Source organism: Lissotriton vulgaris, chromosome 9 (assembly GCF_964263255.1).
Source record: "Lissotriton vulgaris chromosome 9, aLisVul1.2, whole genome shotgun sequence".
Taxonomy (NCBI): domain Eukaryota; kingdom Metazoa; phylum Chordata; class Amphibia; order Caudata; family Salamandridae; genus Lissotriton; species Lissotriton vulgaris.
Window position 1 is genome coordinate 257,925,506 of NC_141697.1, and position 23,778 is coordinate 257,949,283.

A 23,778-nucleotide genomic window follows, 5' to 3' on the forward strand; every position below is an offset into this window, starting at 1 on the left:
TTGAATTACTGTAAAGGTTACCTAAAATGTTATGATTGTAAATTGTGTTACTGTCTTTTTAACAGTTTGATATGAAGCATTTGTGCTTTTTATGATCTTTTTTTTAATAGATTGAATAAAGATTTTAAATTAAATGAAATGTCACACACTCAAAGACTGAACTACGACCAACTTGTTTGTATCAAAAATATAATTTAGTTATTTTATTTCTAGCCAAGCCTGGTGCAGGTAAGTGAAATAAACCTTGCAAAATCTTATGCAGTGATTTACAGTTGAATGCAGGTTCAAATACAGTTGGTTGAATTACAGGTAAGTCTACAGTTCAAAATTACTTTTTAGTTACTTTACAGATTACTGTGCGCATTACTTTTAAGATTACTTTCGCTAATCAGTGTTATATGGCTAGGTATCACACAGACATTTCCTAGGCAAAATGGTAATTTATTAACCTTTTCGTACATTTGCAGTTTTTCAATGTTTCATACAAACCAACTGTTGGTATTCTGGGGTTAGAACCAGGGTTCTCCTTGGGTTGAGGGTGCACTCTCAGAACACCATCAGCGGCACTAGGGCAGCCGGGTGCAGAGTGTTGAGGCCCAGTGTTATCAAATGGGGACAGGGGGTCTACTGTTGGTGGTTGCTCACGAGCAGGCAACATGGTAATGGGAGCAAAGATCCTGGTGTTAGGTTCACGGCATAGGGGGATCGGAGTTAGCACCCAAAGTACACTCTCAGTGGCTCGGGAGCGCCTGGGTGCAGGGTGCGGTTTTGGCATCGGGTGCCCTGTTGATTTCAATGGGTGTTCATTGGTTGAAGAAAACACTACAAGCTCGGGGATGAAGATCTTCTGGAGGTGACCACCTGTTGGAGAGGTAAGTTGGGATGCCTGTGGATACTGGGACACCGTTGGTTGGGCCACCCAAGGCCATGGGACATCAGGATTTCTTACCAGCTCTAGTCACAGGGATCCTCCAGAAAGGGGATGCAGGCGTTGATTGGAGATTTGAGGCAGGTCTCAGGTCAGGATAGCGGTGAAAACCTCCTCGTAGTCAAACTCGGGCCAGGGGCATTGGGTGCAGACTTGCAAATTTGGCCAGAGTCTGTGGGTGAGCAAATCCGGTGCTCACAGGAGGCAAAGTCTCGGAAGGCAGGGTTGGCCCCGTATCTGCAAGTTGGTGGGGACTAAGAGTTGTGCTTCACTTCACCTTCCCCACCTGAGGGGTGGCGTTGGTAATGGTGGGCACACCTCCCTTCCTCACGTGGTTTACCCACCGATTCTCCTGCCCAAATTAGGGGTCAGAACCGGTGGGGGCCAGTTGCTACAAGCAGCAAATGCCTTGGGTAGCTAACAAAGGCAGTAAGCCTTTGATGCTTCCCCTTCGTGGACCTTGCCCTTCCTGGGGGAGGAGGCTTGGCACCTCTTTCCAGGATGTGCATTGTTTCAGACCCCAGAGAGCAGCCGGCTCTAGACCCAGGAGTCCAGAAACATGTTTGGTGGTGCAGCTGGCGAGCAGCCACTCAGCCAGGACACTAGAGTGATTTTTAGGGCTCGGCCTCCGTCACCACGAAGTGGGGCGGAGCTTCGAGCTCTATTGTTATAAAAAAAAAAAGGTTTCTTTAGGGCTCTGGCCAGAAACATTCCAAACATTCCCTAGTGCGCGTGGCTGTTTTATGGCATCTGCATAGTGATTCGTCTTCGCTGTGCTGTCTTTGTAGTAGCCTTGACGCAATAGGCTTTATGTGATTTGCGTCCGCCATTGTGGGCATTTTCTCTGCGGTTTCCCGCACGGGCGTCCATAAATAAAAATTAGGAGCTGTCAGGGTGCCTCGTTAAGTGAATGCAGACGGCCGGGGTGCGTTCACCATTCAGCAGCGCTCCGTGCGCTGGCTCGCTCTGCACTGCAGCCTCAGCCTCACCTCTGCTCTGCTGCCAGACACTCAGTGCTGCTAGCTCAGTGGGTTAGGCGCTGGTAGCAGAGATCTATCACTTAACTTTCCATTCTTCTTTTGAGTTTGAATTGGAATACGGCAATACAATTTGTGTGTTTGCATGTGTCTGCTTTAAAAATTGTACTAATAATTACGTTTTGTCACCTGTAAAATCAATATAGAATATTAGTAAACTTTTTGGTTTTTCCAGGCTATGCCTCCAGGCTCATCAGCACAAGGCTGCATTCATACATCCTTTCCATTGCTTGTTACCTCATTAAGAATGCGGAAGTCGTCTGCTGTGAGTTTGTTTACGTCTGTCTTTGTTGCTCGTGGGACATGAGGCGTGCAGAGTGGCGGTGAGTGCAGAGTGGCGGTGAGTGCAGAGTGGCGGTGAGTGCAGAGTGACTGCAGAGTGGCGGTGAGTGCAGAGTGACTGCAGAGTGGCGGTGAGTGCAGAGTGGCGGTGAGTGCAGAGTGGCGGTGACTGCAGAGTGGCGGTGACTGCAGAGTGGCGGTGACTGCAGAGTGGCGGTGAGTGGCAGTGACTGCAGAGTGGCGGCGACTGCAGAGTGGCAGCGACTGCAGAGTGGCGGCGACTGCAGAGTGGCGGCGAGTGCAGAGTGGCGGCGACTGCAGAGTGGCGGCGAGTGCAGAGTGGCGGCGAGTGCAGAGTGGCGGCGAGTGCAGAGTGGCGGCGAGTGCAGAGTGGCGGTGAGTGCAGAGTGGCGGTGAGTGCAGAGTGGCGGTGTGTGCAGAGTGGCGGTGAGTGCAGGTGCAGAATAAACAGTGTGTGACTATGCAGGGTGACATTGGGAGTGTGCGGGTGAGCAGTGTGTGAATGTGTAGGGGCAGTGTGTGATTGTGCAGAAAACACCACACACATACACCACACACACATAGCACACACACACCATAGACCCATACACCACACACACATAAGGCACACAGAAACCACACACCTCAGTCTCTCAACACCACACACTCGTCACCACTCAACACAACACACTCACCACCACACTCACTCCCCAGGCTCACCCCCACAGACTCACCGCCACACACTCACCAGTACACAGAATACAACACACAGAACAACACACCCCCAGCCGTCAATGAATGCTTTCACCATGCACAAACACCAACAACCATCAGCCATCTGTGCACACTTTTACCAAGCACACACCCACCAGCCGTCAGTGCACCCTTCCACCAGGCACACACACCTCCAGCCGGCAGTGCACTTTTCCACCAAGCAATCGCTGTATGGTACACTTTACTTTTAAACATATTCATATAAAACACAGCATGCCACCATTGGTAAAATTACAATCCAACCCACATAATTCCACTACACACCACATGCACACACTCCATAACACATGGCGAAAAGACATTGGCATTTACAATGCCATTAGCTCAAACTCAAATAAATCCGAGCCCGATTCCATTTCTAATGCTTGTTTTTTTTGTAACAAGTTTTTATTATGTCAATCTTCAAATACAATGCAGAGCTCTGTAACCCAGAGACCACCTGCCACATGATACAAAAGAAGTATTGCGCTGACTTTTAGTATATACATTATACAAAAACTGAAATAATAAAGAAACAAACCCCCCACTGCACTGTCTTGCATCACACAATTAATAACATATAATTGCCTCCACATAAATGACACTGTCTGCCGGACCCAATAGGTCCCAAACCAAAATTCCTGCCCAATTTAACCCTCAACTGCCACATCCCCCACGGCTGGGGGCTCTAGGTCCAAGCCTCTATAGGTCGCCCATCTCTTTCAGATCTTAAAATGCTTCAACAGGCACCCTCGAGCTTTAAAAATAGGAACCTTCAAACCCATATTGAATTCCAAACCATTTTTCCATGCTGAGAGCAATGGTGGAGCCCCAGCCTTCCACTTACGAGCAATGTCTCGTTTAGCCAGCATAAAGCCCAGTAGCATCAGATGACACTTATAAATATTTCCCCTCACCCCCTCCATTATATGTAACAGCACCAATTTTGGGGAATAAGGGAGCTCCCACCCAAAGACCTCAGCAAGAAAAGCCACCCCCCCCCCCGCCAGAACCGTTCGAGCACCGCACGCTGCCAAATTGTGTGAAACAGGGTACCATTCGCAGAGCCACATCGCAGGCATTTCGGGCCGCTATCAAGCCCGCCTTCCACAGCCTGAGTATAATACAGGTGGTGTAGATAATTAAATTGAATCAGCCATAGGTGCATGGCTATGGCCGCCCCACGAGGGGACTAAAGTGCTTCCGTCCAGTCTTCCCCATCTAGGGGACCATGGTCGTCCTCCCACCTCTCCCCGATTTTATATAATGTAGTGGGCCAGTTTGTCACCAGGGTTTTGTATATCTTGGAGATTTTATGGTCCTGCAGGTCGCCCATAAACAGTGTAGCTTCAACAGGACTGAACTTGGGAAATGACTCCAAATCTGCAACGCTGGGAAGAATGGCATGCCTAAATTGTATATGAAAAATTGTTTTCAGCATCTGATATTCATGCTGGAGATCCTGGAAAGATTTTAAAACTGTGTCTAAGGTAGAGATCCCAATATTATCCCAGTTTCAGAAACCCTCCAAGCCTGCAAGTTGTGGCAGTCTACCAGTGGGTGGATACACTCGTTGAAGAGCCGGACTCCAGTCTTGGCGGTGTATGTGAACACACCCTTGCTGTCTGATCTGTCCATTGGAAGACGTCCTCGGGGGAATAAAAAAAAAATATGCGTGACTGGTAGACCACCCTCAGCTTGGCAGGATACAGGAGAGTGTACGGCAGCTTCAAGTCACGCAGGCGGGCCTTCGCCGCCATAAAGAATTGGGGCTTCTGCTGAACCAGGCGAGTGTAGTCCGAAAATATAAGGATAGCAGCATTATCAAAATGCAATGGTTCCTTAAGGCGGGCCTGTTTCAGGATAGCTTCCCGATCGTGGTAATTGAGGATTTTCGCTATGACTGGTCATGGTCGGGCTCCCGGTGGCGGTTTCTGCATGAGGGCCTGATGCGCCCTCTCAATGATAAAGCAGCTAGACATAGATTCTGGGGAAGCAAACTGACGAGCCACTTGGTCAGGAACTGTTCCATATCCCCCCTCACAGCCCTCTGGGAACCCTACAAAGCACAGATTACTTCTCTGTGCCCTCCCTTCTGCATCCTCAACACGAGATGCCAGGCCCCTAGTGAGGGTCTCCAACGATGCTACTTTCTTTTGCAATGTACTGACCAAGTCCTCCACGCCAGAGACCCTGTTTTCAGCCACAGTGATGCTCTCCGTAGCATTGAGCAGGTCCTGGCGAAGGAGTAAGACCTCAGAACCTACCTCCCCTCTTTTGGTTTCAAGGGCCGTTTCGGACTCCATAATCGCCGCCATAAGGGCGCATTGTCCGGGACTCCTCCTTATGCACCCTCCTGTTCCGCAGCAGAGGTCCCGCATCCAGTAAAGCGGTCCATGGTGCTTTGCTTCGCCGAGCCCCAAGTGTGTTTATCCCTTGTCATGTGGGTGCTAGGACTCCAACCTCAAATGGAACCTACACACATGCACAACACAGATGAGAATGAGGCCCCAACAAGTCTACCCCGACTTGGGAGGGGCACATCGCCAGCACACTGGAGTAAGCCCCAAGTCAACTAACCGTGTCACCCCAAACGGGCCACACAGGATGTTGCAGGAGCCCCCACGCACTCACTCCACTCGCGATCCGGCTGCCGAATCTGTGCGGGAAGGAGGAAAGCACAGGAGGGGAGAAGTCGCATACAAGGGGAGAAGTCGTCCACGTCCCCAATGCAGGACAAAGTGGGCCACCATGCAGCATTCAAAGCAACTCACACCCCCCACATGCGCATACGGCTCGATATGACCGCCGATAGTACGCCAGCACAGGTGGGGGGGGGGGGAGTGCAGGACACAGCACAAAGCCAGGAGCCCCCAGTACAGAAGCCGGCCAAAACGCTAACAGTCACCCCTGGAATGCGTCACTGCACAGCGTCGCCACTCTCTCACCTCCCGCGCGTGACCCAATCTGACCACCGAAGCGGGGGCAGGGCGACAAGGACAGGGGTCCACACGCATCCCCAGGATAAGCTGGCCAGGAGCCCCACAGAAGCGACGGACCCCTCGAGGCCCGAGGGAGGCAGATCCCAGTAAGGATGCGAGGGAGGGTTCTCTGCAGACTCACCGGGCCGCCTCACCCCCTCCGTAACGGCACACCAGAACTGCACTTTCCGCCACTCCACAGCAGACAGGGGCCCACAGCCAGAGCTTGATGTCAGCACCACAGGGCAGGGCCGCGCTCGGCTCCAGTCACTTTCGCGTCCTGCCCAGCCCACACAGCTCCGCCTCAGGCTCACCCACAGGGCCCACCGGCCATGCACTTCGACAGAACTGGCTAGACGCACACTGGACCGGTGGATGACACCGCTGACGAATACCCACGGCACTCAGCACCCCTTTATGAAGTTTCCACAGTGGCTCAAACTGCCGAAGCAGGATAAATCCAAGATTTTGGGGACGGGCTCAGCGGAGCTCGCCTACAGTGCGACCGCTATGATGGCTCGCTAGGCCAAGCCCCCGAGTCATGTTGTTTTTCAGGAGGCATCTTTACTACACCTACGCCCAGGAAACTCTTTGTTTCTGGGCAGAGGGAGCGAGGGCTCCCACCCCAGTGGTCTAAAAACATGTTTCGTGGTGGCAGGCTGACATTTGCCAGGGCAGTAGGTTGTAGGCATGGCACAAAGGGACGTGTGCCATGTCAACACTTCACGTTGTCAGTGGTAGTGTGTGTAAAGGTACAGGTTCGCTATGGGTGGCACAATATGTGCTGCAGACCTTAGAGGCCTTCCCTGGCCACAGTGCCCTTGGTACCTATGGTACCATTTGCAAGGAACTGACATGTGGCCTAAGATTGACAAAAAGAAGGATATTTAATTCTTCCATTCAAAGGCGCCATGACAGTCTTGAATAATATGACAGAGCTATAACAAATATGAAAACCATATCATCCATAATACATCACAAAGGTTCTCTCAAGCAGCCGCACAAACATCGATGCACATTGTTGCTGAAAACGACACTTCCCAGGAATCTAATTAAGGAGCCATACTTAGGAGACTCCATTAGAAATGCCACTTGCAAGCTTGATGAATCAAGATAAGAGCAGACACGCAAAAAAATTAGGTAAGCCAAATCTCCGTCAAACTATAAAGAACGATCAAATAAACAGCACCATGGTCAAACTTAATTGCTAAAACGAGCTCTGAAATTCCTTTCCAGAAACGCGAGCAAACTGACTGAAGGTCGCCTCTAAAACAGAAGAGAACGTGGGCGCGAGAGCGTCCCAAAAAGGTATGCCTCAGAAACAAATGCAGCATAAATAGCTCAAACATATAATGAATATCTAGCTAATAAAGCCAATGTTTTACAGAGTTTGGACACTACCAACAGACCTTTCAGACAGACACACGAGTGACCCCTCCCAGAAACATCCCAAATTCAGGTATGCTCAAAACTTTTGTGTGGCATAATAAAAACAGTAGCAATGTAGGTCTGTACTTAACTATTAAGAAGTTAATAATATGAACACATTTCCTAACAGAATCAGGCGAACCATTACTGATATGTAAGTAAAGACGGAAAACAGCAGGATCGGGGCTTTAACAGAGAAAGAAGGAAATACAGGCAACAATCCATAGCTCTGAAATCATCACCAGCATAATAATAAATAGGCAGAGGCGACTTCTGATGACTGTCCCTATTCTTAAACAGAAAAATCCACCTCCTTGGTGCACATATTGCAAACTGATATAACAAGCTGCAAAGAAGAACAACACTCTCAAGCTACATTTAATAAGATAACTAAAGTGAAAAGAGGATGAGAATGACAGGGAGCCCCAACAACAGATTGTAACTTTTGTTTTATACATCCATTTCAGAAAAATATCACCGCTGCTAAATGCAAGATGTCAGGGACTGTCCGGGACTATGTGGGGAACACAGTCAGGGATTGGGCAAGGACTGGGCACTGGGTAGAAAACTTACACAGGAAGAGGAGTACAGCGCTGCCCAGGATCATACAGGGAGTCAGAATAGAAAGAGGGATCCAAAGGGGAAGCCCGTACAAGTGAACAAGATGGGTAAGATTTAGAAAGGAAGGGCACTCACAAAGCAATTTACCATTCAGAATAACCACACCCAGGACGAATGTGCAAGACATATATGTGAAACAACATTAACAATAAAGGGGGTGTGGGATAAAACACTCAGGAGCTCCACACAGGAAGACTGAAGCTCAGTAAGTTTCTTACCCACTATTGCTGTTACAGATACTGACTGCAAATACCCACATGTAAAAAATGGATGCAAAGGCAGGGTCTGTGGAGCTTATACCTATGGTGATGTTATAAATGTAACTCAAAGACAATACTCACAGTGAACAAGAAACACCTCCTAGGTAGTCAGATGTGCCCACGGATCCTGGCGATCAAACAGGAACGCGCAAGGCAGTAACAGCAAAGGGGTAAACACAAGCACAATAGACAAAGAGCTAGCAAATAGGAGTGCTTAACAGGAAGGGAAGGAAATGACAGAAAGTAGGTAACACACATACAAGGCAACAGAAGCAAGAACGCAGAATAGAAAGACAGCAAACTAGGAACTGGAACCAAGGAATTGGGAAGAAAGGCAGGGACTGGAAATTGATATACAGAAGGGGAGGCTACAAGGGTATACTAGAATAGTGCAGGTTAAGGAGTCAAGAAAACAAAATAACATAGAAGGCAGTGCGGGGCAGGAACAAGAATTAAGCTACGGCTCAAGTCAAGGTAGCACTGCAGACAGTGCTAGTTCAGGAACAGGAAATTACCAAAGCTTCAGTAGTCAAGGTAGCACTGCAGGCAGTGCTAGTGCAGGTACCGGGAAATTACTAAAGCTTCAGGAGTCAAGATAGCACTGCAGGCAATGCTAGTTCAGGAAACAGGGAAAATTACTTTAGCTCAGGAGTCAAGGTAGCACTACAGGAGTGCTAGTTCAAGAAACAGGACATAGCTACAGCTTAGGAGTCAGGAGAGCACTGCAAGCCGTGCAAATCAGGAACAAGAAATAGCTGAAGCCCAGGAACAGGAACAAAGAATAACTATAGCTCAGGAACTCAGGAAACAAGAGCACTGCAGGCAGTGCTAATTCAGGCACAAGGAATAGCTATAGCTCAGGAACTCAGGAAACAAGGTAGCACTGCAAACAGTGCTAATTCAGAAGGTAAACTGCTGCAGTTCAGGAACAAGGAATACGCACTGCAGGCAGTGCTAATTCAGGAACAAGGAAAACAGCAGCAGGTCAGGAACAAGGCATATCTAAAGCTCAGAAAACAAGAACAGCAAAAGCTCAGGAGCACTGGAAACAAGGAGCAGTTTCACTAGTAAACAGCTACAATGACCAACATTTGCCTGAATGGAACTGGGGCTTAAAAGAGCTCACAGTAATCACATGCATCAGGTGTGAGCAGCCTAGCAGCAGCCATCCATAGGTGAGTTGAATTCCTCCACCCATCCTTGGCCTGCAGAGGTGGAGACAAAGCAGTGAGCAAGGAATTCTGGGTAATGGAGTTTCAGGCATGAGCTGGATGGCTTTCACAAAACCTGGCATGAATTTGAATGGATGTCAATTCCCAAATAGTGTCCAAATGGCTGGAAGTCAAGATATGCATGCAGGGGAGTGTCTAGAAGCATATTAAAACACTGGAGAGTCCCACAGTTCAGCCCCCCAGTGGTGGACACGAGAACACAGGGGGCGAATCGTGACACAAGAGCCCTGACGAGAGTCCCTGTACTTAATGCCCGGGATTCGAAACGCGTTGGCATATGATAGCAACACAGGAATGATGAATTAAATTCCAGTTTGTATATTGAGGAAAGCTTTCCTGTATAGACATCACAGTGTTCCTTTTTGATACCTGACTCAGACACTTTAAGGTCTAGGATCAGTGGTTTAAGTTCATTGCTAAATCAGACATAAGAAGGTCAGAAGATTGGATGTTAGTTTATTTTTTTTTGCATTCAATTTGCAAATAGCTTTTATGTGTATTAATAATGTGTATATTGATTGTCTAATGTATGTAAGGTATTTGGATATAATTAGACCCATGTCTTTTTCATGTTTGACTATATACAAAAAAACTAAATTATCCCAATTAAAAGGTTTAAATAAAATACTGGTGCAAACAAAAAGCAATGTGTTTGTCCAAAACGTGAATTGAAAATACGTTTACTGATAAAATAAGGTCCGGCCCCTTTTCCCTTGTGCAATACATTAGTACGGCCCTGCCTGAACCTTGCCCCTCGGGCCTAACTCCCCCCGTTTCACTTGTACCCTCAATTGGCACCTCTCTGGCCACATGTCAGACCCTTGTTAAAGGTCCCATGGGTACCACGGGCACTGTGGCCAGGGAAGGCTTCTAAGGGCTGCAGCACTTTTTGTGCCACCCTTAGATGCCCTGTACCTTTACACACACACACACTGCCATTGTAGGCTGGTGTTTTGGTGCAGAACAAAGTAAAGAGTTGACATGGCATACATTCCTGTGTGCCATGCCTACAACCCACTGCCCTGGCATAGGTCAGCTACCCTTCTAGCTGGGTGCAGTATACCAGTGGTGAGGGTAGAGGTGCATGAGCCCTGTACCCGTACACTGCCTAGACCAATTATTAGATACTATAAGTTCAGTAATGCCATTAAGAGTATATGGGGCTGAGAGTTTGTCATTACGAACTCCACAGCACCATAATGGCTTTATTGAAAACTGGGAAGTTTGGTATCAAACTTCTCAGGACATTAAACCCACACTGATGCCAGCGTGGGTTTAATTAAAAATGCACTCAGAGGGCATCTTAGAGATGCCCCCTGAAAAACAATCATCCTCTGGTGGGTTCCCGGACAGGTACACACCAGCCTGCCACCACAAGACATGTGTCTGGACCCTGGGGTGGGAGCCTTCACTCCCTGAGCCCAGAAACAAAGCCTTTACTGGGTTCCCCAGGACAGGAAGAGTCATCTGTGGCAGGGGAGCTTCAAAGGCCTTGCCGCCTTTGTAATGCGAACCCCAGCCTCTCATGCTATCAGGAGAAGGCCCACTTCCTGTCTCCCCTCCTTTTCGGCAGGTACAATTAGCACAGCCCAGAAGGTATGCCCGACTCTGCCAACCCCACCCCTCATGTGGGGAAGGTGAGGTGAATCCCACTCTTCAGTGCCTGCCATCTTGCAGATGGCAGGCACCCTCTAATCAGGACTAGGGATTGTGCCCACTCCTACACCCGGGGTGAGCACACAAAGGGTGTAGTCACCCTAAGGTCAATAGCCATTTGGCTACTAACCTTGAGACCCCTAAAACACCCCCTAAATACAGTATTGAGGGGGCAGCCCTGAACCGAGAAGGCAGATTCCTGGACCTTAAGAAGAAAAAGGACATAAGAAGACTCTCAGCAGAGGAGACTGCAGAGAAGAACTGACTTGGCCCCAGCCCTACCGGCCCCTCCACACTAAAAGTTGGCTTGTTCTGCAGCCAGCGACCTACAGAACCCCTGGGAGAACTGACTGCCTTCAACAAAGACCGGCTCTCCTTTGAACAGCAGCTCTGTTCAAAGGAGAAACTCCAAAGACAGACTCTGAGCCTGCTGAGGACAAAGAAACCTGTCACCTGGAACCACCACTGCACCAGTCACCTACGGCCCGATTCAGCTGGCCCACCGGTCCCAGAGAAGTCCCCCAGTGCTCCAGTCTAAGTCTACCGTGGTTTGACCCCTCCAGGACTCCACGACGGTGCCTGCAGCCTCTGCACGGAGGCCCTTCCAACCGCGAGTTGCCCGGTATGGTGAAATCCGACCTCAAAAGACACACCTACATCCAGCCGCCCTGCACCCTGTAGAAGAGAACCTGAGGTGCCCTTACGTCCCCGAGCCCTCCAACTTACCCGCCCAACTGTTGGTTCCTCCCTGACATCTTCCTGGACCGAGCCTGCAGCTAAAATCCAAAACTGGTAATTCCCATTTAAATCAACATGGCACCCAAAACCTAAACAGCGGCATCCAACACCAAAACAGCACCCTACACCCAGCCGCCCCTGCAGGTGTGCTTTGGGTGCTAACTCGGATCCCCCTGTGCCCTGAGCCTAACACCAGGAGCTTTGCTTCCACAACTGTGTGGCCTGCTCATGAGCAGCCACCAACCAGAGGCCCCTATCCCCAATGGATAACATGTGACCTACACGCCCAGTTGCCCTAGTGCTGCAGAGGGTGCTTTGAGAGTGTATCCTCTGCCCTGGGGGAACCCTGGTTCTAACCCCAGAATCCCAACTCCCACAAACTTGTACTTACCTGCAAACCGATAACTTTATTTCCTCCCCTAGGATTGCATTTACTGTTTTCCTTGAAAGTTATTTTAAGTGTGTGGTTGGTTTGTATGAAACAGTGAAAAACTGCAAATGTACAAAAACTGAGTCACGTACCTTTTCTCTAGGAAATGTCCCAGTGTCATATCTAGGCATTTCATATGGAGTACAAAAGTAACTTAAAAAGTAATCTAAAAACTAACGTACAAAGTAATCTGTAAAGTAACTGAGAAGTTATTTTGAAACATTGACTTACCTGTCATTCAATCAACTGTATTCAAAGTATTTACAGACATGTAACAAAGTCATTTTCATTAAGCTTGCTAGTATTGTTCAACCAGCCTTGAAAAGTATAATTTACCCATACCTTTACCAGGCTTGCTTGATTCGAGAAAATAAATATAACTAAATAATATTTGTATACAAAAAAAACGGTCCGAGTTCAGTCCGAGTATGTGACATCATTTGCTTCCTGGGTGTGTACAACAAATGCTTAACACTACCCTCTGAATACGCTTGACTGCTACCTTTCTGTTGCTCTGGAACAAGCGCTGGGATGCTCTAGGGTAACTACGCGCTATACAAAACTCGAAATAAATAATAAAGCCCAAGAGCTCGCACACACTAACACAAATAGAGAGTAAGGTGCTATCTACTTTTATCTCTGCCTACCTTTGGGGTTCCACTGGACTCTGTGCACACTATACCTCATGGTGATATAGTATATAGATAGCTAGCTTCCTACAGCGGTTGTAATAAGATGATCTGTAGCCGAGTAGTATTGAATGATTATGTTTATTAGATGGATTTCAGGTTAAATCAAGTAATCATTTAAGTATCATTCAAGTCTCTCCTAAGCCCCACCAGGAGCCGCTCTCTTGCTACTCAGTCCTCTCTTCCAACTGTCAACCATCCACCAGGCACACCACACATTCCATATTACCTCACACACTCAACATTCCACCATTCACCCAGATAGGCTGAGTAGCAAGACAGGTTAATGGGAAAGGCACATGGTATCCAAACCAGGATACTACACCACCTTCCCCCTTAGAAGGAACAAACAAATGAACAGTGTAAAAATGAGAATGGTCATTCTACAATTAAGCTTGCATCATAAATCATAAAAGTATACAATGCAACCACCCCTTCCCCTTTTACACGTAAAACAGAAATAGATTGATAATACATATTTTCGCAAAAAATTGCAGAAGATGTAATGAATAGAATTGACCGTAACCCACACACATGCCAGTTGGCCAGACCAGCAAAGTGAAAGAAACGGAAAAGTCAACAATTAAAATATGCGAACGAGAAAATCACCAAAAAGTACTTAATTAATTAATCCCATCCTCGTCGCCAAATGTAATAAGATGATCTGTAGCCGAGTAGTATTGAATGATTATGTTTATTAGATGGATTTCAGGTTAAATCAAGTAATCATTTAAGTATCATTCAAGTCTCTACTAAGCCCCACCAGGAGCAGCTCTCTTGCTACTCAGTCCTCTCTTCCAACTGTCAACCATCCACCAGGCACACCACACATTCCATATTACCTCACACACTCAACATTCCACCATTCACCCAGATAGGCTGAGTAGCAAGACAGGTTAATGGGAAAGGCACATGGTATCCAAACCAGGATACTACACCACCTCCCCCCTTAGAAGGAACAAACAAATGAACAGTGTAAAAATGAGAATGGTCATTCTACAATTAAGCTTGCATCATAAATCATAAAAGTATACAATGCAACCACCCCTTCCCCTTTTACACGTAAAAACAGAAATAGATTGATAATACATATTTTCGCAAAAAATTTCAGACGATGTAATGAATAGAATTGACCGTAACCCACACACATGCCAGTTGGCCAGACCAGCAAAGTGAAAGAAACGGAAAAGTCAACAATTAAAATATGCGAACGAGAAAATCACCAAAAAGTACTCAATTAATTAATCCCATCCTCGTCGCCAAATGTAATAAGATGATCTGTAGCCGAGTAGTATTGAATGATTATGTTTATTAGATGGATTTCAGGTTAAATCAAGTAATCATTTAAGTATCATTCAAGTCTCTACTAAGCCCCACCAGGAGCAGCTCTCTTGCTACTCAGTCCTCTCTTCCAACTGTCAACCATCCACCAGGCACACCACACATTCCATATTACCTCACACACTCAACATTCCACCATTCAACAGATAGGCTGAGTAGCAAGACAGGTTAATGGGAAAGGCACATGGTATCCAAACCAGGATACTACAGCGGTACAGACTACTAGAACACTTTTGCCGTTCCTTGGTTTGCAGGCAGGTTATACTTCAAAGAGCATGCACTCCTTCAAAAGCTAACAGTGTTATGAATGCAGATATTCATTATTGGGCCTTCACTTGAGTATACTGCTTATGAGCTAGAAATGATCCTCTGTGATCAATCATTAATCCTAAATGTTTATAATCTCGTGTAACTATAATGTGATAGTTTAAAAATCAGGACTACTGCTTTATAATTTCTTTGCTAATTACCATTGTTTTTGTTTTCCTTCCAGTCACCTCCAGTTTATTTGGCAGGTAATACTTATATAATTTATCAATCAGCCGATACAATGCAACTTTTGTTTCGCTGAGAAGAAACACATTGTCCTCATACATCATGTTTACTCTGTAATTGTACATGTGTGTGTATTTAAACACTCTTTGTGTCATGGAGTGTATCAATCACGGGCAGGCTTCTGAGATTGAATGCAACATACTATGGTTGCATTCTTGTGCAATGTAGTTAATCAAGATGTTTGGTCAGATATAATTGTGGTTTGCAGGGACGTCTTGCATCCTGGGTTTGTGTTCAGTCTTAGGTTGTTTCAGTCACTGGCAGCAGGTTCTGCAACTTAACTTTTCTACTTCTTTGCCAGGACAATTGTCACCCTCAAAGGGTCAGATTCAAGTATTTTGTCAATTATACCACTCAGGAAGGGAATCAACCATATGCAAATCACTCTTGGTCCTGTTCCAAAAAGAACAGTGGAGTCCAAGGCTTCTGAGATTGAATGCAACATACTATGGTTGCATTCTTGTGCAATGTAGTTAATCAAGATGTTTGGTCAGATATAATTGTGGTTTGCAGGGAGGTCTTGCATCCTGGGTTTGTGCTCAGTCTTAGGTTGTTTCAGTCACTGGCAGCAGGTTCTGCAACTTAACTTTTCTACTTCTTTGCCAGGACAATTGTCACCCTCAAAGGGTCAGATTCAAGTATTTTGTCAATTATACCACACAGGAAGGGAATGAACCATATGCAAATCACTCTTGGTCCTGTTCCAAAAAGAACAGTGGAGTCCAAGCAGCCAAGCATCACCCTGTAAAAAAACAGAGAATAAATAACACGATTTACCAAAACTTTACAACTACACTGATCCACAGTAAATTTATTTTTTCTTCTTCTGTAAACAGGTGAGTTAGATATAAATTGAATCACCAGTTGACAATCAATCAGATTATTTGTAGAGCGCACCAATCACCAGTGAGGGTCTCAGGAGCTGAGCGGGGTTGGGGATGCAGCTATTGCTCGAACAGCCAGGTCTTGAGAAGTCTCCTGAAGGTCAGTAGGTCCTGGGTCTGCTGCAGCTGTGTGGGAAGGGTGTTCCATGTCTTGGCCGCGAGGTAGTAAAGGGATCTGCCGCCGGTGGAGGTCATGTGGATGCGTGGGACGGCGGCACGGGCAAGGTCAGCGGAGCGCAGCTGGCGATTCGGTGTGTAGAAGGTGAGACGCTTGTTGAGGTATGCTGGTCTGGTGTTGTGTAGGGCTTTGTGGGCATGGGTGAGGAGCTTGAAGGTGATCCTCTCCTTGACTGGGAGCCAGTGTAGGTCCTTCAGGTGGGCAGTGATGTGGGTGTGGTGGGGTGGGGTATGTCAAGGATGAGGCGTGCAGAGGCGTTCTGTATTCGTTGGAGTTTCTTCCGGAGTTTGGCTGTGGTTCCTGCGTGGAGGGCATTGCCGTAGTCCAGCCTGCTGATCTATACTGACCGTTATCAAAAATGTCCAACATCCTCAAAAAAGGCTAGCAACGTGGTGGTCCATAGTGAATACCGAATCCTAAATGTCTGGTGAACAATGGATGACAGAAAAAAAAAAAAGATTGTGAAAGAAGTCAGTCAAAAGGATGCACACCTGTAATCATTTCAAAGAAAATAACATATCTTAGACAAAGTGGGAGTGGGGTAAACTCGTTACATTTACAATGAAGTGATAGAAGCTAAAATAAAACGGCTGGTAAACGCTACACAATGGTACAATACATAAGAGGCATATCGTTATTTAAGAGCGGTGGAGAGCGAGAATTTCGAAGCATATTACTTTTTAGGATGGTTATCCTGTTTTCTGTATCCGAGCTTAACCTGTGATTAGGGGAAGGAGATAAAGTTTGCTTTGTACCATTTATTGTGATTAATGCGTTGTTAAATTGTTTAATTTATTACCTCATAGTAAAAAAATGAAATACGCAGGAGTCAAAAATGAAAAAGTTCAAAGTAGGCGAAACATAAAACAAACCTATTTTAGCTTGATTAATAGGACTGCTCCCACCCACATCAAAAGAGTAAGGCATGTGTGGGCTATCACCCACGCCAACAATTAGTTATAAAGAAGGCTCCTGGTTTTCCGGATGTTGACAGATAATACACACAGAAAAAATGTGTTTTCTGTATGCATTTATTTTTAAAAGTGGATACATACAGGAAATTGTGCTTCTTATAAGTGACTCTTCGTGCTGTCTTTAATGAATTGTAGGCCAGCAGCTAAGCAGATGGACAGCATGAGAAATTTAAAAAGTATGAAATTTCTTTAAATAATGGCACATGTCAACAAAAATGTATAGTATTATAGTAGTATTTACCAATGTATATATTTGTATGTAATATTTGGCAGTTTAAATAGCTGAAACACAACTGACATCAAACATTGTTTGCACGTCTATCAGTTAAAGATATGGAAATCTACAGTTTTATCCCTTCATTTCTACGCAAAACACAAAATACATATGGATAAATACAGATAAAATGGCCAAAAAATAAATATGGATAAATACAGACGGAAATTGCCAAAAAATAAATACCATAAATCCGGGAGTTATAAAGTAAACAGAAGCTTTAGCGAAACTCAATGTAAGAATGTATTTTTCCCAATAAACATACATGAGATTGAAGGGCGTGGTAGTTAAAATATCATGGCGTGTAGCTTTTAAAAAACATAAAGGGCCCCTAATAAAATCAGGAACACAAGCGTGCTTGGTTAAGAAAACTCAACTGAAATATTTCTGCACGGAAAAATCAGCGCGCATGTCCGGTAAGACGCACACCACCTATGTTAGACGCACGCGTCCGCTTACGCAGCTCGAGTAAAATGGCGGGTTTTCTATAGCGGGCGCGCGCAATGCTCAAAATGGCTGCCGAACGAACAAGTATTTCTCCCAGACCGGCTCAAATCTAGCGGTAGTAATTATCGAATAACCAGGTGTTAATATGGCATTCATACGCACCCTAAACCCACCCAACAGCTGCTGTCTATTAGAGCAAACTCCTGTCCCACATGCAACCTTTCTCCGCAGTCTGTAGCGAAAAACGAGCGCGCCACCTACGATGGCGGCTAGCATTTTCCGGTCACAAAAGGAACAAACGTCATCGATATAAAAGACAGACGAGGGGAGAAGTACTATGTGAGCCGCAACAAGCCATCGGCCATATTGAAGTGAATAATTACGTGTAGGAATAACTTATACAACATAAGTGGAACAAACAGCGCCACAAGTAGAGGTTTCAGCACCTTTTGATAGAGAGGTTAATTTAATTTTTGCAAATATGTTTCATGCTCCAGTGAAACAGTACTCACTCAAAATATGCAAATCTGTACATCTAATCGTTTGTATTGTTTAAATAAACGTTGCTAACAGATTGGAGGCAACAGTATTCTCGCTTTATTATTAATACTACCTTCTAAAATACCAGAAACCACCCGCTACTCGTCCGCGTCTAGTTTGTCATTGAGCTCACACTTTCGCCTATGCCTCTTTCTACCCACCTCGCCATTAGACGTAGTGACGTCACTAACGTCCCGCACGCTGTGTTCCGTCGCAGTGTGGCCGCGCAACGAGCAAGGAAGCCAGACGGAGCCGCGCGCGTGTGGAGCAGCAGAAGTGGTGCCTGGAACCTTCCAGAGGCCTAAGAGCAATCGCAGATCCCATCTTACTTTGGCCTTGTGCTCCCACTGGGGGCCAGGCAACAAACTCTTCCTCCGTCATGTATCCAGCCTGGGGTAGGTACGGGGCGCCTCCCGCTGGCGCTCCCACCTATCCTCCTGCATCCGTCTCCACGTACCCAGCAGCTACTTACCCGCCAGCCTCTGCGACCTCAACTTACCCGGCGGCCGCTTACCCGGCGACTTCCACTTACCCAGCTGCCGCTGCCTACACGGCAACTACAGTAGCCTCTACCTACCCGGCTGCGCCTACTTATCCTGTGGTTACAGCTGCCTCTACTTACCCGGCGGTTTCCACCTACCCTGCCACTACTACGGCTTCCAACTACCCGGTAACCACCGCGGCCACCACCTACCCCACCGCTTCTACCTATCCGACCGCTACTGCCTATCCGGCGTCCACCACGGCCACTGCCTATCCCAGTCCTACCACATACCCAGCGACGACGGCGGCCTCAACCTACCCAGCAACTACCACCTATCAGGCCACGACTGCGGCTCCTACCTATCCTATAGCCACTGCGGCCTCTACGTTTCCACCGCCGCCTTCAGTAGAATCAACCGATTCCGCACCCGCTGCAACGGTATCTGCCGCCACTCCTTCAACGACTGCCGGGGCCAACCCCACGACAACCAACACGTTTGACAGTATCCGCGAGCAACATTTGGCGCAGCTCGCGCAACTTCAGCAAATGCACCAGAAGCAACTACAGACTGTGTTGCCGGTGGGAGCCCCCGGTGGACCACCACCCCCGCCGCCTCCGGCTCAACCACCACCCCCGCCTCTGCCGCCACCACCCGAACCTCCCGTTGCTGCTACAGCGCCCCCTCCCGCCGCTCCATCCTATACAGACTGGGCTACAGCGCCACCGACAGTGTCTTATCCGGTGCAGCAGCAGCAGTATGTGCGTAAAGAATATGGGGCCTACCCGTCCTACGACCAGCCACCACCCGATTATACACACTCGCCCATGACAGACTATTCTCAGACTTCCTACCCTCCTGTCTATCCGCCCGTGTACCCACCACCCGTAGCAGATTACTCACAAGCAGCTTACCCTCCACCAGTGGCTGACTACACTCAACCCGACTACACTCAGGCTTCTTACCCCCCTCCAGATTACCCACCTCCTCCCACCGAGTACCCCCCTCCTCCCACCGAGTACCCCCCTCCTCCCACGGAATACCCACCGCCTGAATACCCTCCACCCACCGAATATCCACCCCCTACAGATTACCCACCCTCTGCTTACGCCCCATCTCAGTATGCAGTCGCTGATTATTCTCAGGCTAAGACCGAGTACACCCCAGCTCAGCCGGTGTACCCATCCGAGTATCCCCCACCCTCTACTGTGGTTCCACCACCCGACACCAGTGCGCCACCTCAACCTACCTACCCACCTCCGCAGCCCGGATACCCACCACCACAACCAGAAACTCCTACGGTCACGACCCGTGCAGACTCTCAGTCCGGGTACGTTGCATCCTCCGCAACCCAGCCTGAAACTGATGGCGCTGCTTCCTTGAAGGATCGCACACAGGCAGTGTCGGAGGTTAGTACGACACAAGTCACCACACCAGTCTCGTCGGTCTACGGTCAAACACCACCTGAGCCTGCTGCGCCCACATACTCAACGGGTCAATCCCAATCTTCACAGCCTCCATCAGAGCAAGAATATACTACATCGCAGGCATCGGCATCTTATTCTCAAACCCAACCTACCTATACTTCGTCCCAATCTGACAGTACATCAGCACAGTCAATTTATGCTGCTTCTCAAACTACCTGCACATCGTCCCAATCAAGTTACACATCTTCGAAATCAGATTTTACTTCGTCCCAACCTATTTACACTTCTGCTCAAACATACACTTCACCTCAGACGGCCTACACCTCTTCTCAGTCAACATATACAGTTTCGCCGTCTCCATATACATCGCAGCCAACAGCTGCATCATCTCAGTCGGAGACTACATTGTCCCAACCAACCTCGACGTTACCCCAGTCTGACAACACTGCAAGCCAAACGACTTCGGCTTCATCGCAGCCAGTCTCTACTTCATCCCAAGGTACTTATACATCACCTGAAGTGACCTCAACGACGTCCCAGGCGGCAGTGGTAACATCCCAGCCTGAAACCGTTCCGTCCACAGCCGCACTAGCCTCTTCAGATCCTAAAGAGGCGCCCGCGCAAAGTGGCTTGTCTACCAGTGCAGAGCAGGAAGCGCCCCTGAAGACTGATGCATCAGAAACTCCGCAGGTAAGGCTCACATCGTACATCCTGAATTTTTTTTTTTTTTTATCGGGAATGCTTCTTGTCAGAGGATTTAGCTCTTCAAGTTAAATCTCGATGTTCTTCAAATATATTGTTACTTGGAGATTTAATCTCTTTATATGGTCATGCCCGTAAACTGTAGTTAAATTGCATCTTTTATTAAGTAGATGTTTTCGACATGAAAATCCAGATTACATTCTGTTACTCTGACGTGCATTTTTGCGAACTTGTTTTATGTTTTCTTTTTGAATATCAGTAAATAATCATTTCATCGGTTTCTTACATTAAAAGGTTTCGGTTTGGAGAGTCGATTTTAGACGCCTGTCTGTATGCGGGTAGAAAACGGTGCTTTTAAAATTTGAGACAAGATCATTGTTGGTTTATTAAGGGTGCAAATACATTTACCCTTTCTATGAAAAGATGGAATAGTGTAACAAGCTTATTCCTAGTTTCGAAGCGCAAAGCAAGCGTGCTGGGCGTAGAAACCTGACCCCACATGGATATCCCTCTTTGGGTCTAGTTAGTGAAAATAGCTCAGATATGGACTGGTGGAGCCCAGACAGGAGTGACATGGGCCGGTCTTATTAACACATGCAATGTGTATATTACTCACTGGGTTTGTCTGGTTCGGTTGTTGGCTTTTTGGTAATTAATTATTTTGTAGGGAACAACTCTTTAATTGTTGAATAGGTTGCTTGGCTTTGCAGGGGTCTTTGGTTGTGCCACAAGAATAGCAAAAAAAAGTCTACATCTGGGCTTGCTGGCAACGTGCTTGAATTAAATATTGCATATTCTAATTGAACAGTACCACTGCTTCCAAAAAGCAGGTGGACTTTGAAGACTTTTAGGAACCAATTTTATTTTGAATGCACACCGCATAAAAATTATTGGCACATAAGAAATGTGATACTGCATTTAATCACTGTATACCGACACAAAATGCCACATTTAAGTATTCCTGTCGATGTGTACAGGTGGTCAGGCAAAATGCTGACATTCACTGTGCTAGAGAGACAGTTGGTGAAGCTAGTTGACCTATTGCCCCATGCTGTGTGATGCGGAGGGAGGAAACAAAATGTCAGTTCAACCGACACATGGGCACAATGTTGCCCGAAGGTAGTGTGTGTGTGTATATATAAAAAAATATATATATTATGTAATATTGTAGGGGCTTTCATCGGTCCCTCGTCATCCAGTGGTCTGTTCACATTTTTCTTTTACCCACTACAGCATGGGTTAGAGCTCAGACCACTTAACATTTCGGTCAGCTGTCTGCTCTTTTTTTAAATTGGTGCGGACACTGTAGCTTCAAGAAAGTGAGCGAAAAAGTAGAACAAATTGTGGCCAATAGGCCTAATGGTTTTGGCAGTGCTGGTTTTAATAAACGAGACTGGCATAATATTCAGTGTGTCCCCATTTCCTTTGTTTTAGCTGGAGTCTGAAATGCTGAGTGAAGGGGTGTAAAGTGTTAGTTTTAGGGAAGATCAATGCGACTGGACCTACCTTTTGATGTGATCTGAGGGCCTGAAATGGAATAAGGAACATATTTGAGTAGCTCCAGGCTCTTATGAAGTCCCAGCCTTCTCACTACATCAGCAATTTCAGATTACCTCTGAAGGTAGAGTCCATAGAATGGCCTTACTTTAATGCTCTTTGGTACACAGAGAATCGAGGAACCATTTTAGTGTGAGAGACTGCTGTCAATTCTAACTTGTTGATGTGGTACTGTTGCTCTTATGGAAGACCTTTTAATTTGGAACCCCAAAACCATAGTTACCGTGGCTTCTTCCTTTGGTGGTTGCAGGAATTACATATTTAATCATGTTGTCGTTTAACACTGCTATTCGAGGGACTGCACGGGTAATTTCTCATGAAAATCCAATCCCACTGATGACCTTAACCCCCCAGTAATTTTAGTGTTCGATACCAAGAAATACTCACTGTTGGAAGCTAGAAGAGTTGATTATTGTCTGACGATTGGATGATATTGACGTAGGAGGTTATTCTTGCGCTATCCTGCGAAGGAGACACTACATAGTGTCCCTAACCAGATTTAAGTTTCGATTGTATTGACAGTTATTTGCTTTGACGTTAAGTCCTAGATCACGTAAACGCTGTTATTGCATTTGTAAGTCCTGAATGACCTTTCGCTGAGTGTTTTGAGAAGCCAACTGTCAATAAATGTCAGTTATCACATTGCGGTGGGAAAAAAATCCAGTACCACTGCCGTGCATTATTGCAGGTCCCGGTGGCTGAATCAAGATTAACCCTAAGCATTCCATTGGTAGTTTTTTCTACCAATCATGGGTAGTAGGGATGTTGTCTTTAGCAAAGATTGGGTCATGTCTTTTAGATTGGTCACGCATTTATCACCTTGGAATTGGTAGAACGGTTTAATGTGATAAACATTCTGAACTCTTTAACATGTTTGCTTTTAGGTCCGAGATGGCACCGTGCTATAGTTTTGGGCCTTTCTTCTCGACTACTAAGTAGCAATATAAATCATTGTTCTGTTGCAGGAATCTTATGTAATGCTTTCTCGGGGCCATATTTAGCGCCTCTGTTTACAATGCCATAACTGGGGTGGTTGGCTAGTTTATCCTCAATGACTTTGGGGGTATGATGACCAGTAGTTTTTAGGTCGAAGCGTACTAGACAGCACATCTGTCTGTTTGCTAACGACATCTTGAAGACTATTCGAAACCTTTCTTGGGAATGCATTCCACCCTTTACCTACCATTGACTTTGTGGCACTTTGTAACTCACATTTGCTTGGTTTCTGTTTGCTGGCTTTATTTGATTTTGGCTGTCCAGCTTGAATTAGTCTATCCCGTGTCCCATATCTAGCTTATGGTATCTTTCAACCCATGCTCCGTTTCTGTGAACATGCCTCTTAAATCTTTTTCTTATCTCGTTACATTTGCTGTGCATTCAGA

The 23,778-nt window shown here is 46.6% G+C and overlaps 1 protein-coding gene across 4 annotated transcripts in view; it reads left to right on the top strand.

Annotated features, from left to right (window-relative positions):
* The first annotated feature begins 18,457 nt into the window (after nucleotides 1–18,457).
* Nucleotides 18,458–23,778, top strand: part of YLPM1 (YLP motif containing 1) — a 923,718-nt gene continuing 918,397 nt past the window's right edge. For all 4 annotated transcript variants that reach the window (XR_015299909.1, XM_086937497.1, XM_086937498.1 and 1 more), the window contains exon 1: nucleotides 18,458–20,827. Coding sequence is in view for 3 of the 4 variants with exons in the window: in XM_086937497.1 (XP_086793623.1) it covers nucleotides 18,608–20,827 (2,220 nt within the window). In the remaining variant the exon portion in view is untranslated. The remainder of the gene's footprint in view (nucleotides 20,828–23,778) is intronic.